General features: G+C 52.7%; 1 protein-coding gene across 1 annotated transcript in view; it reads left to right on the forward strand.

Annotated features, from left to right (window-relative positions):
- Nucleotides 1-12,623, forward strand: part of AFAP1 (actin filament associated protein 1) — a gene marked incomplete at its 5' end in the record, with an annotated part of 128,308 nt that overhangs the window by 98,016 nt on the left and 17,669 nt on the right. Inside the window, 2 exon segments of the mRNA NM_001253821.1 lie at nt 2,673-2,884; nt 7,538-7,683. Coding sequence (NP_001240750.1) covers nt 2,673-2,884; nt 7,538-7,683 — 358 coding nt within the window.

Below are 12,623 nucleotides of genomic sequence, written 5' to 3' on the forward strand. Positions count from 1 at the left end.
TTGAAATGACCAGGCGGGCCCTGGACGCGCCTCGCTGCTCTCTGGCACCACCTAGTGGTGGCCGATCATCTCCAGGCTGCTGGGGGTCCCGTGTCAGCGAGTTCCAGCCCAGCCTCGAGGTGTCCAGTGGGTGGGAGGATAGTTGGGGACACGGGACCTGCCCTCTGATTCCAGAGTCCTTCCAGAAGTAGGAGGGGAGGCTCCCTCCTGGGAGAAGAGCAGAGGGCGGTGGGGCTGGCAGGGGGGCCAGCTGCCCGAATGTGGCACGTTTCCCTGGAGTTCGCCGTTTAGCCACCATGATTCTCGTAACCACGTAAATATGAGGCAGATGTTAAAAGATGGTAACTTCCTATGAAGTCCTGCTCGGAGCAAAGTGTGACTCCGCCTGTGACTCAGGTGTCAGATGCTCAGAGCACTTGGCGGCTCGGAGGGGAGGCGGTACCTTCACCCCTCCGGGACCTGGGTCATTCGTTCCGTCAGCAGAGCTGCACCCAGAAGCTGCTGCCCCCACCCCTGCTGCCAGAAGTGCTGCCAGGGGTGAATTCGAATCTCCCAAAGCCACGCGGGAGCTTGGGGGAGTCTCGTCACGTTGCTGCAAAGGCCTGGATCCTCCCTAAACATTTCTGCACCTGCCTCCCCCGGCAGACCTCACCCCGCCCCCGCTGTCTCCTGTGCCAAGGCCAGGTCCCTGCAACAACTTCCAAAGTTTTCTGCGACCAGGTCCCCAACGTTCGCCTCTTAGTTTGCCATGCTCCCCGCTTCTCCAGGCCTGGGGAGACCCCCACCTCTCAGGCACAGGAGGGGACCCACCCCAGGGCCCACATAGGCCCCACGCCCCCACCCTCCCCCACCCTGTGCCCCGTGCTTCCTGCTGAAAACTGTGGGCCCCTGTGTCGCCTTGTGTGTCCTGGCAGATGGAGGTAGCCGAGCGCGGTCCCGTTGCCTCTGCTTATCTCTCCGTCATCAGAGCCCGCCATCCTGGTCTGTAGGCCACGTGTGTCCCTTCTCGCTGGGAACGTGCTTATGATGGGTCCAGTCGGCAGCTATTTCACACACGTCCAAGGACGCGGGCCTTCAGCCCGGCCGATGACTTAGCGGCGGTACCAAGGTCAGAGGTACTAAGTAGTTGTGGAGCCGTCGCTCCGATATTCAGATGTTATATTTGACTATACGCTTTTAAGGAGAGCTTAAAAAAGAATTAGTGTGTCGGACCTGCACCATTTACAAATAGTATTTCACAGAAGGAAAATAGCAGCCTCTTCTCGGCCACCTTCCACGCTCCGATGAACTGCGGGTCGGTCTTTGTTGGGTGACCGTGAACAAGACTCACGAATCAGGCCGCCAGCCTTCTCCTCCCCGCTGTGACTGCTGCTTCTCCGGCCTGACTCCCCTCCCTGTGGCCCCTCCAAAGGGTGTAAAGTACAAGCGGCTTGTGGCCTGGGCACTGGAGCCGATGCGCTGGCGTCTCCCCTTTCCCGTTATTTTCCAAGGACGGCACCTGGTGTCCCAGGCTGGAGCTTTGGGTCCAGGTTCCCTCAAGGACAGAACTGACGTCGCAGTTAGCCCAGCGAACCTTCCAGTAGCCTGAGCGTCTTCCTAGTCGATTCATTGAGCAGTGAAGTAGAGTAATATTTATGTGTGAGGTAGAAAGTGTTCTTCTGGGCCCTGTAATGTACGTATTTGTTTGGGGGTTTGTTTGGGTTTGGTTTCTGCCTTTATAGCATTTTCCCATTGCTAATGAGGAGTGTAAGCGGAGAACACAGAAGAGGCCCAAAGCGTCTTTCCAATCCCTTTGAGAAAGACCTTGAAAAAAACCAGGATCAAAAAAGATTTCTTTATTTGTGTTTTGATCTGCATGTGTGCGCAGTGGTACATGTGTGTGTGTGCACATGTGCGCATGTGTGTGTGTGTGTGCATGTGTGTGTGTGTGTGCATGTGTGTACACATGTGTACCCAATTGCAGGAGCAGCTGAACGGCTTAAGGAGTCCCTCTTGTTCTTCTTCCTCCCCGACCTGCGTCGTACATGCTGTCCCGCTCACGGCCTCAGTGCTGAAGGCGACAGTAACTCACTAGCGTGGTGGGGGGCTGAGAAGCATAGCCACCCCGTAAAATCTACGTTTTGAGCGTTGTTATTTCTAGAAAAATGCACTGTATGTTTGTGACAAATGAAAATGGTCATTTTCCTGTATTTGCAGTTTCCTTTCTTAAAAACGAGGCCTGTCCTTGTAAATCCATCCCATTCCATCCTGCACGGAGGCTGTCATGCAGCCTGAGGCCCGGCTGACCTCAGCGGTTGGGCAGAGCCTCGGCAGAGGGCATGGGGGCGGCCGGGCCCCAGGACTTGCATCCTTTGCTGATGCTGCGGGGAGGGGGGGGGCATATCCTCCCCCAGGGCCGTTTCTTGGAAAGGCTTCGCTTTCAGATCATCTCAGTGCTCACTCGGCGGCGGCCTCCCTGCAGCTGGTGCTGCAGGCAGGTGTCGCTTGCAGCTGCTCAGAAAGGTCCGAGCCCTTTCGGCGGGGGGCGGGCGGGGCACCCCTTCGGCTGTTGGGGGCGGCTGCGTGTCCTCCTCCCCGCTCTCCTGCCCGCCCCCGAAGGCTCAGCCCTCCACCCCCAGGCGGGCCCCCAGCTCGTCATCCCCGCGGGAGGCTGACGGCCGCTCTCCCCCCAGGCTACCTGAACGTGCTGTCCAACAGCCGCTGGCGGGAGCGCTGGTGCCGCGTCAAGGACAACAAGCTCATCCTGCACAAGGACAGGGCCGACCTGAAGACCCACGTCGTCTCCATCCCGCTGCGCGGCTGCGAGGTCATCCCGGGGCTGGACTCCAAACACCCCCTGACCTTCCGGCTGCTCCGCAACGGACAGGAGGTGGCTGTGCTGGAGGTAGGCGCTGCGGGGTGCGCACGCGGGGCTCTCCGCCGGGGTGCCCCCATCCCCATCCCCCCCCGTTTTAAAGTGTCCCCTAAAACCTTTCCCCTAACGCTGGTCTGCCTCGGAAACGGTGGCGTCTCCTTCACGCTGTCCTTCAGAATGTTCTGGGCTCCTTCCCAGGTGGAGCAGGTGCTTTCCGACTTTGGGCTGCCCCTGGACCATGTTCCACCTGAAGGGACACCTTTCTTTCCAAGAACCCTTGGCTGCGCGTGCATTTTATCTGAGTGGCAGCCTCTTTACACCTTCTCATTCACCAAAGCTGAAAAAGGTGATGAAACTGACGGCTTAGCCACCCGCGTAAACCTTTCCCTTTGAAATTTAACGTGTTTATTGATCATCTGTGATTCTTTTCTGTCCCGTATTAATTCAGATCTTTCTTCTTTGTCCTTTCCCCCCTTGGCATTATCATGAGTAAGACACAGAGACACACACACACACCCGTGCATCTCCTTGTGTACGCAGGCGTCAGGGTGTAGAATCCGCAGAGTACACAGAAGTGTGTTTAGGCTGCATCGTCCACAGAAAGGAGGATGCTTGGGGTTTGGTGGGGATGGCTGATGTGTGTTCTAAATTCGTCAGATGTCGTCAAAGTCCAGATGACAGTGGTGACACTCACCAGGGGGACAGGGCATGAGGCTTGTGCCGGGATCAAAGGGTCCAGTTCGCCAACCTAGAAGGTAGGAGATAGGAGTTAGGGGGTTTGTTGCAGAGGCTGCTTTTTTTTTTGATGGGGGCAAAAAAAAAAGAAAAAAGAAAAAAAAAAAGAAAAAGCGAGAGATTAATCACGAACCTCTTCCTCCCACAAGGGCTCCTTGCCCGATGGTTTGGGTCAGAGGTGACAGGTCAGGTGGCTGAGTTTGTGGAAGGCCAGGCCTGGCTGGGGTCAGGCCGTCTGCGCCCCAGCCGCAGTTCCTTTGCAGACGTTGATCACAACCAAGCCGGCGCTTCTCTCTGGGCTTCTTTATTTGCCTGTAAAACCCAGCGTTGGGCTGGCATCCGTGTGCTTTGTCAGCATGTGCGCGGGCGGAGCCCTGTAGGGTGGATGGCGGCGGAGCAGAGCCCGCGGCGTCAGAGAGGAAACTGCTCCTGACGCCAGACAACGCAGGCGTCACAGGAGAACTGTAACAGTAGGTCTGAGGGACAGGTCGGGGACAGAAAGTCGGCACCTGCTGGGTGTGGGGGGTGAAAATGAGACACTGGCCTGGGCACCAGGTGGAGACGGGAGCCCCCCGACCCCACGCAGGACAAGGGCAGGAGGGGCTGGTGAGAAGGCCCCCTCCCTGCCCAGTAGGGCAGCCTCGGGTCCCCGAAGACAGTTGTCGTGTTTCGCTGCCCCCATAGCAGTCGTTGAGTCCGGCTCAAGCACCCACAGAAGTGGCCCCACTCAGCGCTCCAATGCACACAGAGAATTTGCCCAACTCAGTAAGGAAATGCCGTGAGCCAGCCCGGCCTGTGAAGTTGTATTCTGAACTGTTTCTGAGATCACTTTTCCTTAACTTTTCTTTTCTTTTTTTTTTTTTTGGTCCTTTTAGGGCTGCACCCACGGCATATGGAGGTTCCCAGGCTAAGGGTCGAATCAGAGCTGCAGCCGCTGCCCTACACCACAGCCACAGCAACGCCAGGTCCTTAACCCACTGAGCAGGGCCAGGGATTGAACCTACGTCCTCATGGATACTAGTCAGGTTCATTATCCCCGAGCCACGACGGGAGCTCCCACCCACTGGTTTGTAGCATCCGTTAGTGACTCTTGCCTGAAACAGGCATTTTAATGACAGGTGCTCATTCCATTATTACCATAGAGAAGATTTCCCTTCTTCTCGTTTAATTCACTATTCACTCGTTTATGTATGCATATCATCAGGGATTTGTAGATTATTGTTTAAATCAGTGACCGTAATCCTTTATAGGCATGATTTGGCTGGGTCAGATGAACAGAGTGCGTCCGTGGAAAGCCCTTGGAGCCACGTGGTCGTTGCTCTGTCCCTGCTGTTGGGACACCCAGGTCCTCGTCATTCTTGGTACAAGATGTTCCAGCCTCATCTTGTTCCTCCCCCAACCCCCAGGCCTTTTGGAATCAGCCAAGCTCCAAAGAGCTCTTTGCGGACCCTTCCTGGGGGGTATTGGTATTTAGAAACCACAATCCGGATGGGAGGTGTGCTCGGAGTTACTGGCATTGCTCTGTGGGTGGCATGGCTTCTAGACCTTTGCCGTAGCCATAGGAGATGGTATCTATGTGTGTGTTTGTATGTACCTACTCAGGTATGCTTCTTTGCCATGCCCATGACACAGATTTGTAGGTGTGTATATATGCATGCACCCACATCCCCCCCATTTATAGACTAAAAGCCACACGAGCGTAACTAATACTTCTAATTTCAGTCCAACCCCACAGGTATTTTTTTAAAGCCTGGAGGAAATTTCTTAAAATTAATGATGATGGAAACAGTTAAACTCTAGTGTCATTGGTTCAATCACATCTTATGTGCTATGTTACAATTCAATTGCATCTTATGTACTATGTTACAATTCAATCGCATCTTATGTGCTATGTTACAATACTTTTAAAACTGTTTCGATGATCCCGCTCTGCAGCCCGGGGAACTGTACCCAGTGTCTTGGGCTAGAACATGCGGGAGGAGGGCATCAGAAAAGGAAGGCATGGGCCTGTATGACTGGGTCACTTTGCTGTAGAGCAGAAATTGGCACAACACTGAAGCAATGATTATAAAAAATGTATACACAAATAAACTAAAATGAAATAAAAATCAAATGGAGAATAACACATAGAGTCCAAAATAAAAGGAGTTTTTAAAAACTAAAAAAAAAAAAAAATGCTTGGACAAGATAGTTGTAGACACATGGATATAGATTTGATCTTAAATACTTTCTTGACATAGATTTTGGGGCAAGGACAGAAGACAGTATTTGTGACTTTTAAAACACGTCAGTAACACATACATGTCTACATTCTCTTTTCTCACATTATCAGGCTCTGTTGTAAGTGACTAGTCACCATGCTGTGCAGTAGAAAATTGACAGAGCGCTTTAAACCAGCTATAATGGAAAAAAAATATTATATATTAAAAAAAATTATCCACGTGTTCAAATCGATCTATTTCCGTTCAGCAAACATTAATACTGTTCTCACTCTTGTGAGACACATAACTGGGTCCATCCCTCTGCCCGATGCCCCGGCTTGACACTGGCCAGGAATGATCTGTATCTCATGCACTGGCCAATTCTATCCGCGTCCAAAGAACTTCTCGGAGCTCCCATCATGGCTCAGCGGGAACAATTCTGAGTCGTGTCCAGGAGGCTGCTGGTCCGATCCCTGGCCTCGCTCAGCGGGTCAGGCGTCCAGCGTTGCCGTGAGCTGTGGTGTAGGTCGCAGACGTGGCTCGGATCCCGCATCGCTGTGGCTGGGGCATAGGCCGGCAGCTGTAGCTCCAATTCGACCCCTGGCCCGGGAACCTCCATGTGCCATGAGTGCGGCCCTAAAAAGCCAACAAAAACAAAAACCAAAACCCATCAAAGAACAACTTCTCCCTTGTCAAGGCTCTTCCTCCTGAGAGGTTTCTGTGCTGGGAATGAGGTCAGTGATTATCTGTATTCTGCTGACCACTGTTCAACTCATCAAAGTCATAATGAGGAAACTCAATTTTCTTTGTCTTTAAGCTCAACTTACAGATTTGTCCTTATGTAAAAAATTTGTAGTTTTTGCCCAAAGTTTAAAAAAAATTTTGACATTCAGTTAACATAGACATTGGATAGCTCAATTTCCCCAAATTTTAAGTTATTATTTACATATTTGATTAACGAACAGTATTTAGACATTTTTAATACCATCGTGAGTGTCATATAATTTTCCAAATCACTGAACGAGGATGGATTAACATTCTAATGAGCTGAGTCTTACAGTCTGTTTCCGAGGTGAGAGTCAGGCAGAGGACATCGGGGGGCCTTGCAAACATCTTAGAAAGCGGCACCAAAGCAGCCCGAGAATTACAAACACGGCTACACTGCCACAAACCCCACTGATGCGGAGGCGAACGTAGGTTGCTTTTCTATACATTCTCATCAGGGAGAGAAAGAAAATCGCCATTCCAGGCCCATATAAGAGCCTACAGCAGGGGCCCCCGGGCAGCAGAGCTGGAGGCCTGCAGAGGCCATGGCCCGAGGCGCTTCCCCAGCCAGGCAGCTGCAGTCGGAGGGGCTCGTGCTGCAGCCCAGATGTTGTTGCCAAGTTCAGGAAGCTTTCTGAACAAGCGCCTTCAGCTGAGATCTCGGCCATCGAGCTCACTCCGTGTCTCCCACCCGGGCACCTTTCCCCCAGATAATCGGGAGCCACTGGGGGACCTCAGGTTTTGGCGTTGCCTTGGGAACGGTCATTATGCAGGGTCGGCATCAAGGCGTGGAGTGAGCGGGCTGTCCCTCCCGAGACTCGGCCGCCGGCGGCTCCGTCCTCCTCGGCCTCTGCTCTCCTCGCCTGCCTCCTGACTCACCGCCTGTCCTGTGAAGGGGGCTCCTTGCTGCCGTGTTGATGAGAAGCCTTAACCCCCTTGACGTGACTCCAGTAAAACGCGCCTTCCCCCTTCGCCTCAACAGGCCTCTTCTTCTGAGGACATGGGCAGGTGGATTGGGATCCTGTTGGCTGAGACGGGGTCCTCGACCGACCCCGGGGCCCTGCACTACGACTACATCGACGTGGAGATGTCGGCCAACGTCATCCAGACAGCCAAGCAGACCTTCTGGTAAGAGACAGCCTGAAGTTACACAGCCCGATTTCTCTCTATTTTCTCTTCTCTTTAGGGCTGCCCCCGCGGCATACAGAAGTTCCCAGGCTAGGGGTCCAGTCAGAGCGACAGCTGCCAGCCTACACCACAGCCACAGCAACGGGGCATCGAGCCGCATCTGCGACCTACACCAGAGCTCACGGCAAATCCTTAACCCCCTGAGCGAGGCCAGGGATCCAACCCGCAGCCTCATGGTTCCTAGTCGGATTCGTTTCCGCTGCACCGTGACGGGAACTCCGGTAATTTTTTTGTGTGTGTGTAAGTACATCGCCTTAAAGAAAAAACAGAAGCAAACAGCACCACTGAAGACTCTCCTTTTTGTATTATATTGATCCAAACGTTGCTGAAAGTTTTGTCATTTCAACCCTCTGTGTTTTCAGCAGGAGTTGGCAAGCTTTTGCTGCAGAAGGCAAGATAGTGATATTTTTAGTTTTGTGGACCAGATAGTCCCTGTTAAAACTACTCAGCTCTGTCACTGCAGTCACGCACAGCACATAAATGAGTGGACATGGCTGTGTGCCAGCACAACCTGATTTGCAGAGACCGCCCGTGGGCCAAGTCTGGCCCACGGGCTGTTGTTTGCTGACCCCTGTACGAAGGGGACAGTTCTATGAAGCATGCGTCTGCATATTGCTACACGTTGCTGGAATAGGAACTGATCCTCTACTTTTAAAACTGAAATTATGACTTTTTTTGAAAAAGCATTCTTTTAAACCATGACCACCTCGTTAACATAATGGTGACAAAGATCCTCCTAGCAGCAGCTCTCAAAGAGTGGTCCACAGCCCCTTGGGGGCGTTCAGAACCCTTTCAGGCAGTCCCGAAGGCGGAAACTCGTCTGTAATGATGCTGGGAAACCATCTTCCTTCTTTGCCGTAGTGACATTTGCATCGACGGGACAAAAGCCGTGGGGGATCCATTGGCTAGTGGTTTAGCTCATCCGTGGTCACCCCAGGCTGCAGCCATTGTCACCGCCTCACACTGGCAGTAAAAGGAGATGCAGGCTCCACTTAAGATGTCCAGAATGACCCAGTGACATTATTACTTTTCCTGGGAAGGGCGGACAGTAGATATCTTTAATAAATCTCTTGGGTGTGTGTCTTTTTGATGCATGTATGATGCAGCGTGGAAGATACACAGAGCACGTACTGAGCTGTCCTGCAGTCTGGAGGACACAAGGTTGGTGAGGGTGATTTGCTAGGGAGTTCCTGCTGTGGCTCAGAGGGTTAAGGACCCAATACAGTGTCCGTGAAGATGTGGGTTCGATCCCTGGCTTCGGTCTGAGAGTTAAGGATCCGGCATTGCTGCAGGCTGTGCTGTAAGTTGTGGCCGCAGCTCACATCCCACGTGGCTGTGGCTGTGGTGTAGCTGCAGCTCCAATTTGACCCCTAGCCCGGGGACTTCCATTTGCCACAGGTGGGGCCATAAAAAGAAAAACACAAAACAGCTTGAGTTGCTAACTGCATTAGCTGCCCCCACCCATTTTGTCATTTTTACTTGAAAAAAAAAAAATTAACAGGTGAACCATGGTTATTCAGATTTCGGTATCTGTAGACGTTTTTTCAAGAGTGAACCCAGCGAGCCTCTCATCTCAGGGGAAACGGCTGGCAGTGTTTGTTGCCTGTGAAGCAGTTTTCACTCAGAAATTTGAATTTGGGGAGGCCAGTGTCTCCCACTGGGAGGGGATGGCTGCCCGGGCCTCAGACTTTCCCATAAGTGGGTGGTGATCCCAGGTGAGGTTTTTTGATCTTGTTGGATGGAGTGTGTCGGCATCTGAACGTGTGCCTAAGCCACGCGTGTAAAAGGCCAGCCCGCCAGCAAGATAAACGGATGGGTCTTACATGAAAGAGGACAAAAAGCTCACTCACACGCTTTCAGGGTCTACACTCCACCATTCATTAAGAAATTGCCCCCCGGGAGTTCCCGTTGTGGTGCAGTGAAACGAATCCGGCCAGTAACCAGGTGGCGGTGACCAGGCCAGGTCCTTAACTGCTAGGCCACCAGGGAACTCCATGAATACATTTCTGCATTTGGGTTTCACATATAGCGAACACCCAAAAACCAAATCTTCTCGGGAGCCTGTGGTAACTCTTAAGCATGTGAAGACAGAAGAATCGGAGGATTACTGGTTCGTAGGAACGAATCTGTGAGATTAAGAAATGGCCGGTCCATACTCCATGCCGTCCGCAGTCTAAAGCACGGGTGGTCAGCCTTTCCTGGGAAGGGCAAGGGCGTGAATGTTTTCCGCCTCGCAGAGCACACGGTCCCCGCTGTGACGACGCCTCTTTGCTGCCGTGTTCAGCTCCGTGAGGCTGGGCAAAGGCTTCAGGACAGTCCTGAGACCCGTGGCCGTGGCCGTGGCCGTGACCATGCTCAGCTGGAGCTCGCCAGTCCTTGGTGTGAAGCGGTGCCCGTGGGATCGCCGGGCATGAGCCCTGCAGGGAGGAGGTGGGGGTGTGGTCCTGCTGCGGTGGTTACGGAGGGGGAAGCTTTGGACATGTCGTCATAAGCCCTCGGTGTCTGCGCTTCCTTGGTGGGAGACAGAGAGTGTAGGTGAGATGAATCGGAAACTCCTAGCTCAGAATCTCTGATCCCTAGTTTCCTGCTTCTGCCCCCCTCCTCGGAGAGTCTGGCGTGGGGCTGAGGAGAGGCGCCTTGGAACAGGGTGGGCGATAGACTCGCACCATCAGCAAGAGATGCTGGACGCAGCAACAGTGATGCAAACCCACGGGCTCTCCCCGGCTCTGAGACCCTCTGGGTACCAGGGGCTGAACTCAAGGGTTTACCCGACTCTCTGCCTGTCCGATACGCGCACCACCGTCCAGCTGCCCCACCCACGTGGTGTCTACGGGAACCTTGAGCCACCTGCCTTCGTTTCCTGGATGGTGGTGTAGAGGCCCTGCTTATCTCATGCCTGGCTGGGACAGCGGGGCTAAAGAGCATGGAGATAACGGTGCCCCTTTGTGAATCAAGCACCGTGTCACGCCCGGCAAAGGCGAGTAGCCTTGGCAAAAGAATTAGCCTCGTACAACTCGACCATCGACTCTCCAGTGATACGGGCAGGTTTCTGAAGTTCAAGGTGCCCATGCTTCCTGCTCGTCTCCTGTGTGAACCCCGGAGTGACACGGTCAGGTGTTGATCAGCCTGTTTATCCTCATCGTTTTTCCGCGGCCACATTCCATCTTAGCAGCGGGGAAGGACAATGACCCTCCCCATGCAACGGTCCATAGAGCACGTCGAGAGTCGCTTTTTGAGAAGTGTGACATCCTTCAGTCCCGTTTTTTGCAAAATCTGGAGTGACATCAAAGAAAGGAGTGGATGGTTGTCACCACCCTACTATCTTGGACATTGTTAGTTTCCCAGAAGCCTCTCGCAAGTCCACCTGTGACGTCAACCCTAATCAGCAAGCTGATAACCACATTTAAGAGAACCCCCGATGAAAAATGCTTGCCCCAGAAGATAAACGAGTGGACTATTCATCTAGACGCAATGTGGGAGGGTCAGGTTTTCGAGAAAGGGGTGTAGTTTGCAATACCGAAAACTTACTTGTTAAAAAGATACCTGTAATGGGTTTATGGCCGCAAGGATCTTTGCTGCCCCATTAAATTCTTTCTAGGAGATGTCACCTAGCAGTAGCGTTTATTTCTACTTATTACTTTTCTGCTAAATCTCCTGTAAAAATTAAGAGAAGAGGGAGACTGAATACGGAAACGGCATTCAAATATAAACTTGCCAGTGCGATAAACGATCTAAGTTTAGATTAAGTGTTGCCCTTCTGTAAATTGGCAGCCAGCGAATTCCTCTTTTTAAGGTCATGAGGGGATTTGCTGGGCTTTGGGCTCGTCGGAGGGAGAAGGGTCAATGATGTAGTTTTGGGAAGAGAAGAGTGAAAGAAAGAGTAGCGTAAAGCCGCCCAAGAGAGAGGTCGCTTTAAGAGGGTCCATCAGGGTGAACAGATGGCACATACTTAGCTGCAGCCCAGTTTTAAATGAGCTGCTGGTATGACATGAGGCAGGGAAATAGTCTGAAGTTTTCTCCTGCAGCTCTTGTCCAGCCGTGCTGGCTTGGGGCCCCACAACAAAGCTATGACCTCAGGGATGGGTAAGAGCTGTAGGTCCCTGTGGACATGGAGAGGGGGACAGACAGCCCGACAGGAAGCTGTCACCTGGAGTCACCCTCTCCTCTGAACATCCAGGGAGATTATGCTGAATTGGTGCTAAAATGTATCTCCTGGAAACGTGGATGGAGCTTGACGGTGTCAGCTAAGTGACATGAGCCAGACCCAAGAGGACTCCCTGAGTGACCCACTTCTGGGAGGTACCAGAGAATCAAGTGGGCACCAGGTGCAAGGGGCAGTGGCATGGGGGGGTGGGCTTCAATTTGGGAAGATGGCAGGTCCTGGGGACAGTGGCGGGGACGGCTGTACGACACAGGGAATATACTCAGTGCCTCAGAACTGCACGCTTTTAAAAAATGGTTACGATGGCAAAATTTCAGAGTTCCCTGCTGGCCTAGCAGTAAAAGGATCCAGCGTCGTCACTGCGAACGCTCCGGTCACTGCTGTGGCTCACGTTCGATCCCTGGCCAGGGAACTTCCACATGCTGTGGTTGCACCCCCCCAAAAAAAAGGGTAAATTTTGTTATGTATATTTTACCAATATTCATGTATTTTCTGTGTCTTACGTTTTTTGCTGTAACAAGTGGCATATGTTCTCTCATCTCACTTCCACTTTTGTATGTGGCTAAACTCCTTTTGTAGAAGGAGAGCCAGGCCAGGGCGTGAGGGGCCCCGTGCCTCGTCTTGGCTGCAGTCACTGTTTCTGACCCTGAGGCTCGGTTTGGGGGCCCAGGCCCCTCTGGGAGATGAGGGGCCCTCTAGTTGGTGGCCAAGGTCCGTT

The sequence above is a fragment of the Sus scrofa genome, chromosome 8, assembly GCF_054392235.1.
Source record: "Sus scrofa isolate SSC_HxYL_T2T_F1_AM1 chromosome 8, Sscrofa_HxYL_maternal_Yorkshire_Landrace_v2.0, whole genome shotgun sequence".
NCBI lineage: Eukaryota > Metazoa > Chordata > Mammalia > Artiodactyla > Suidae > Sus > Sus scrofa.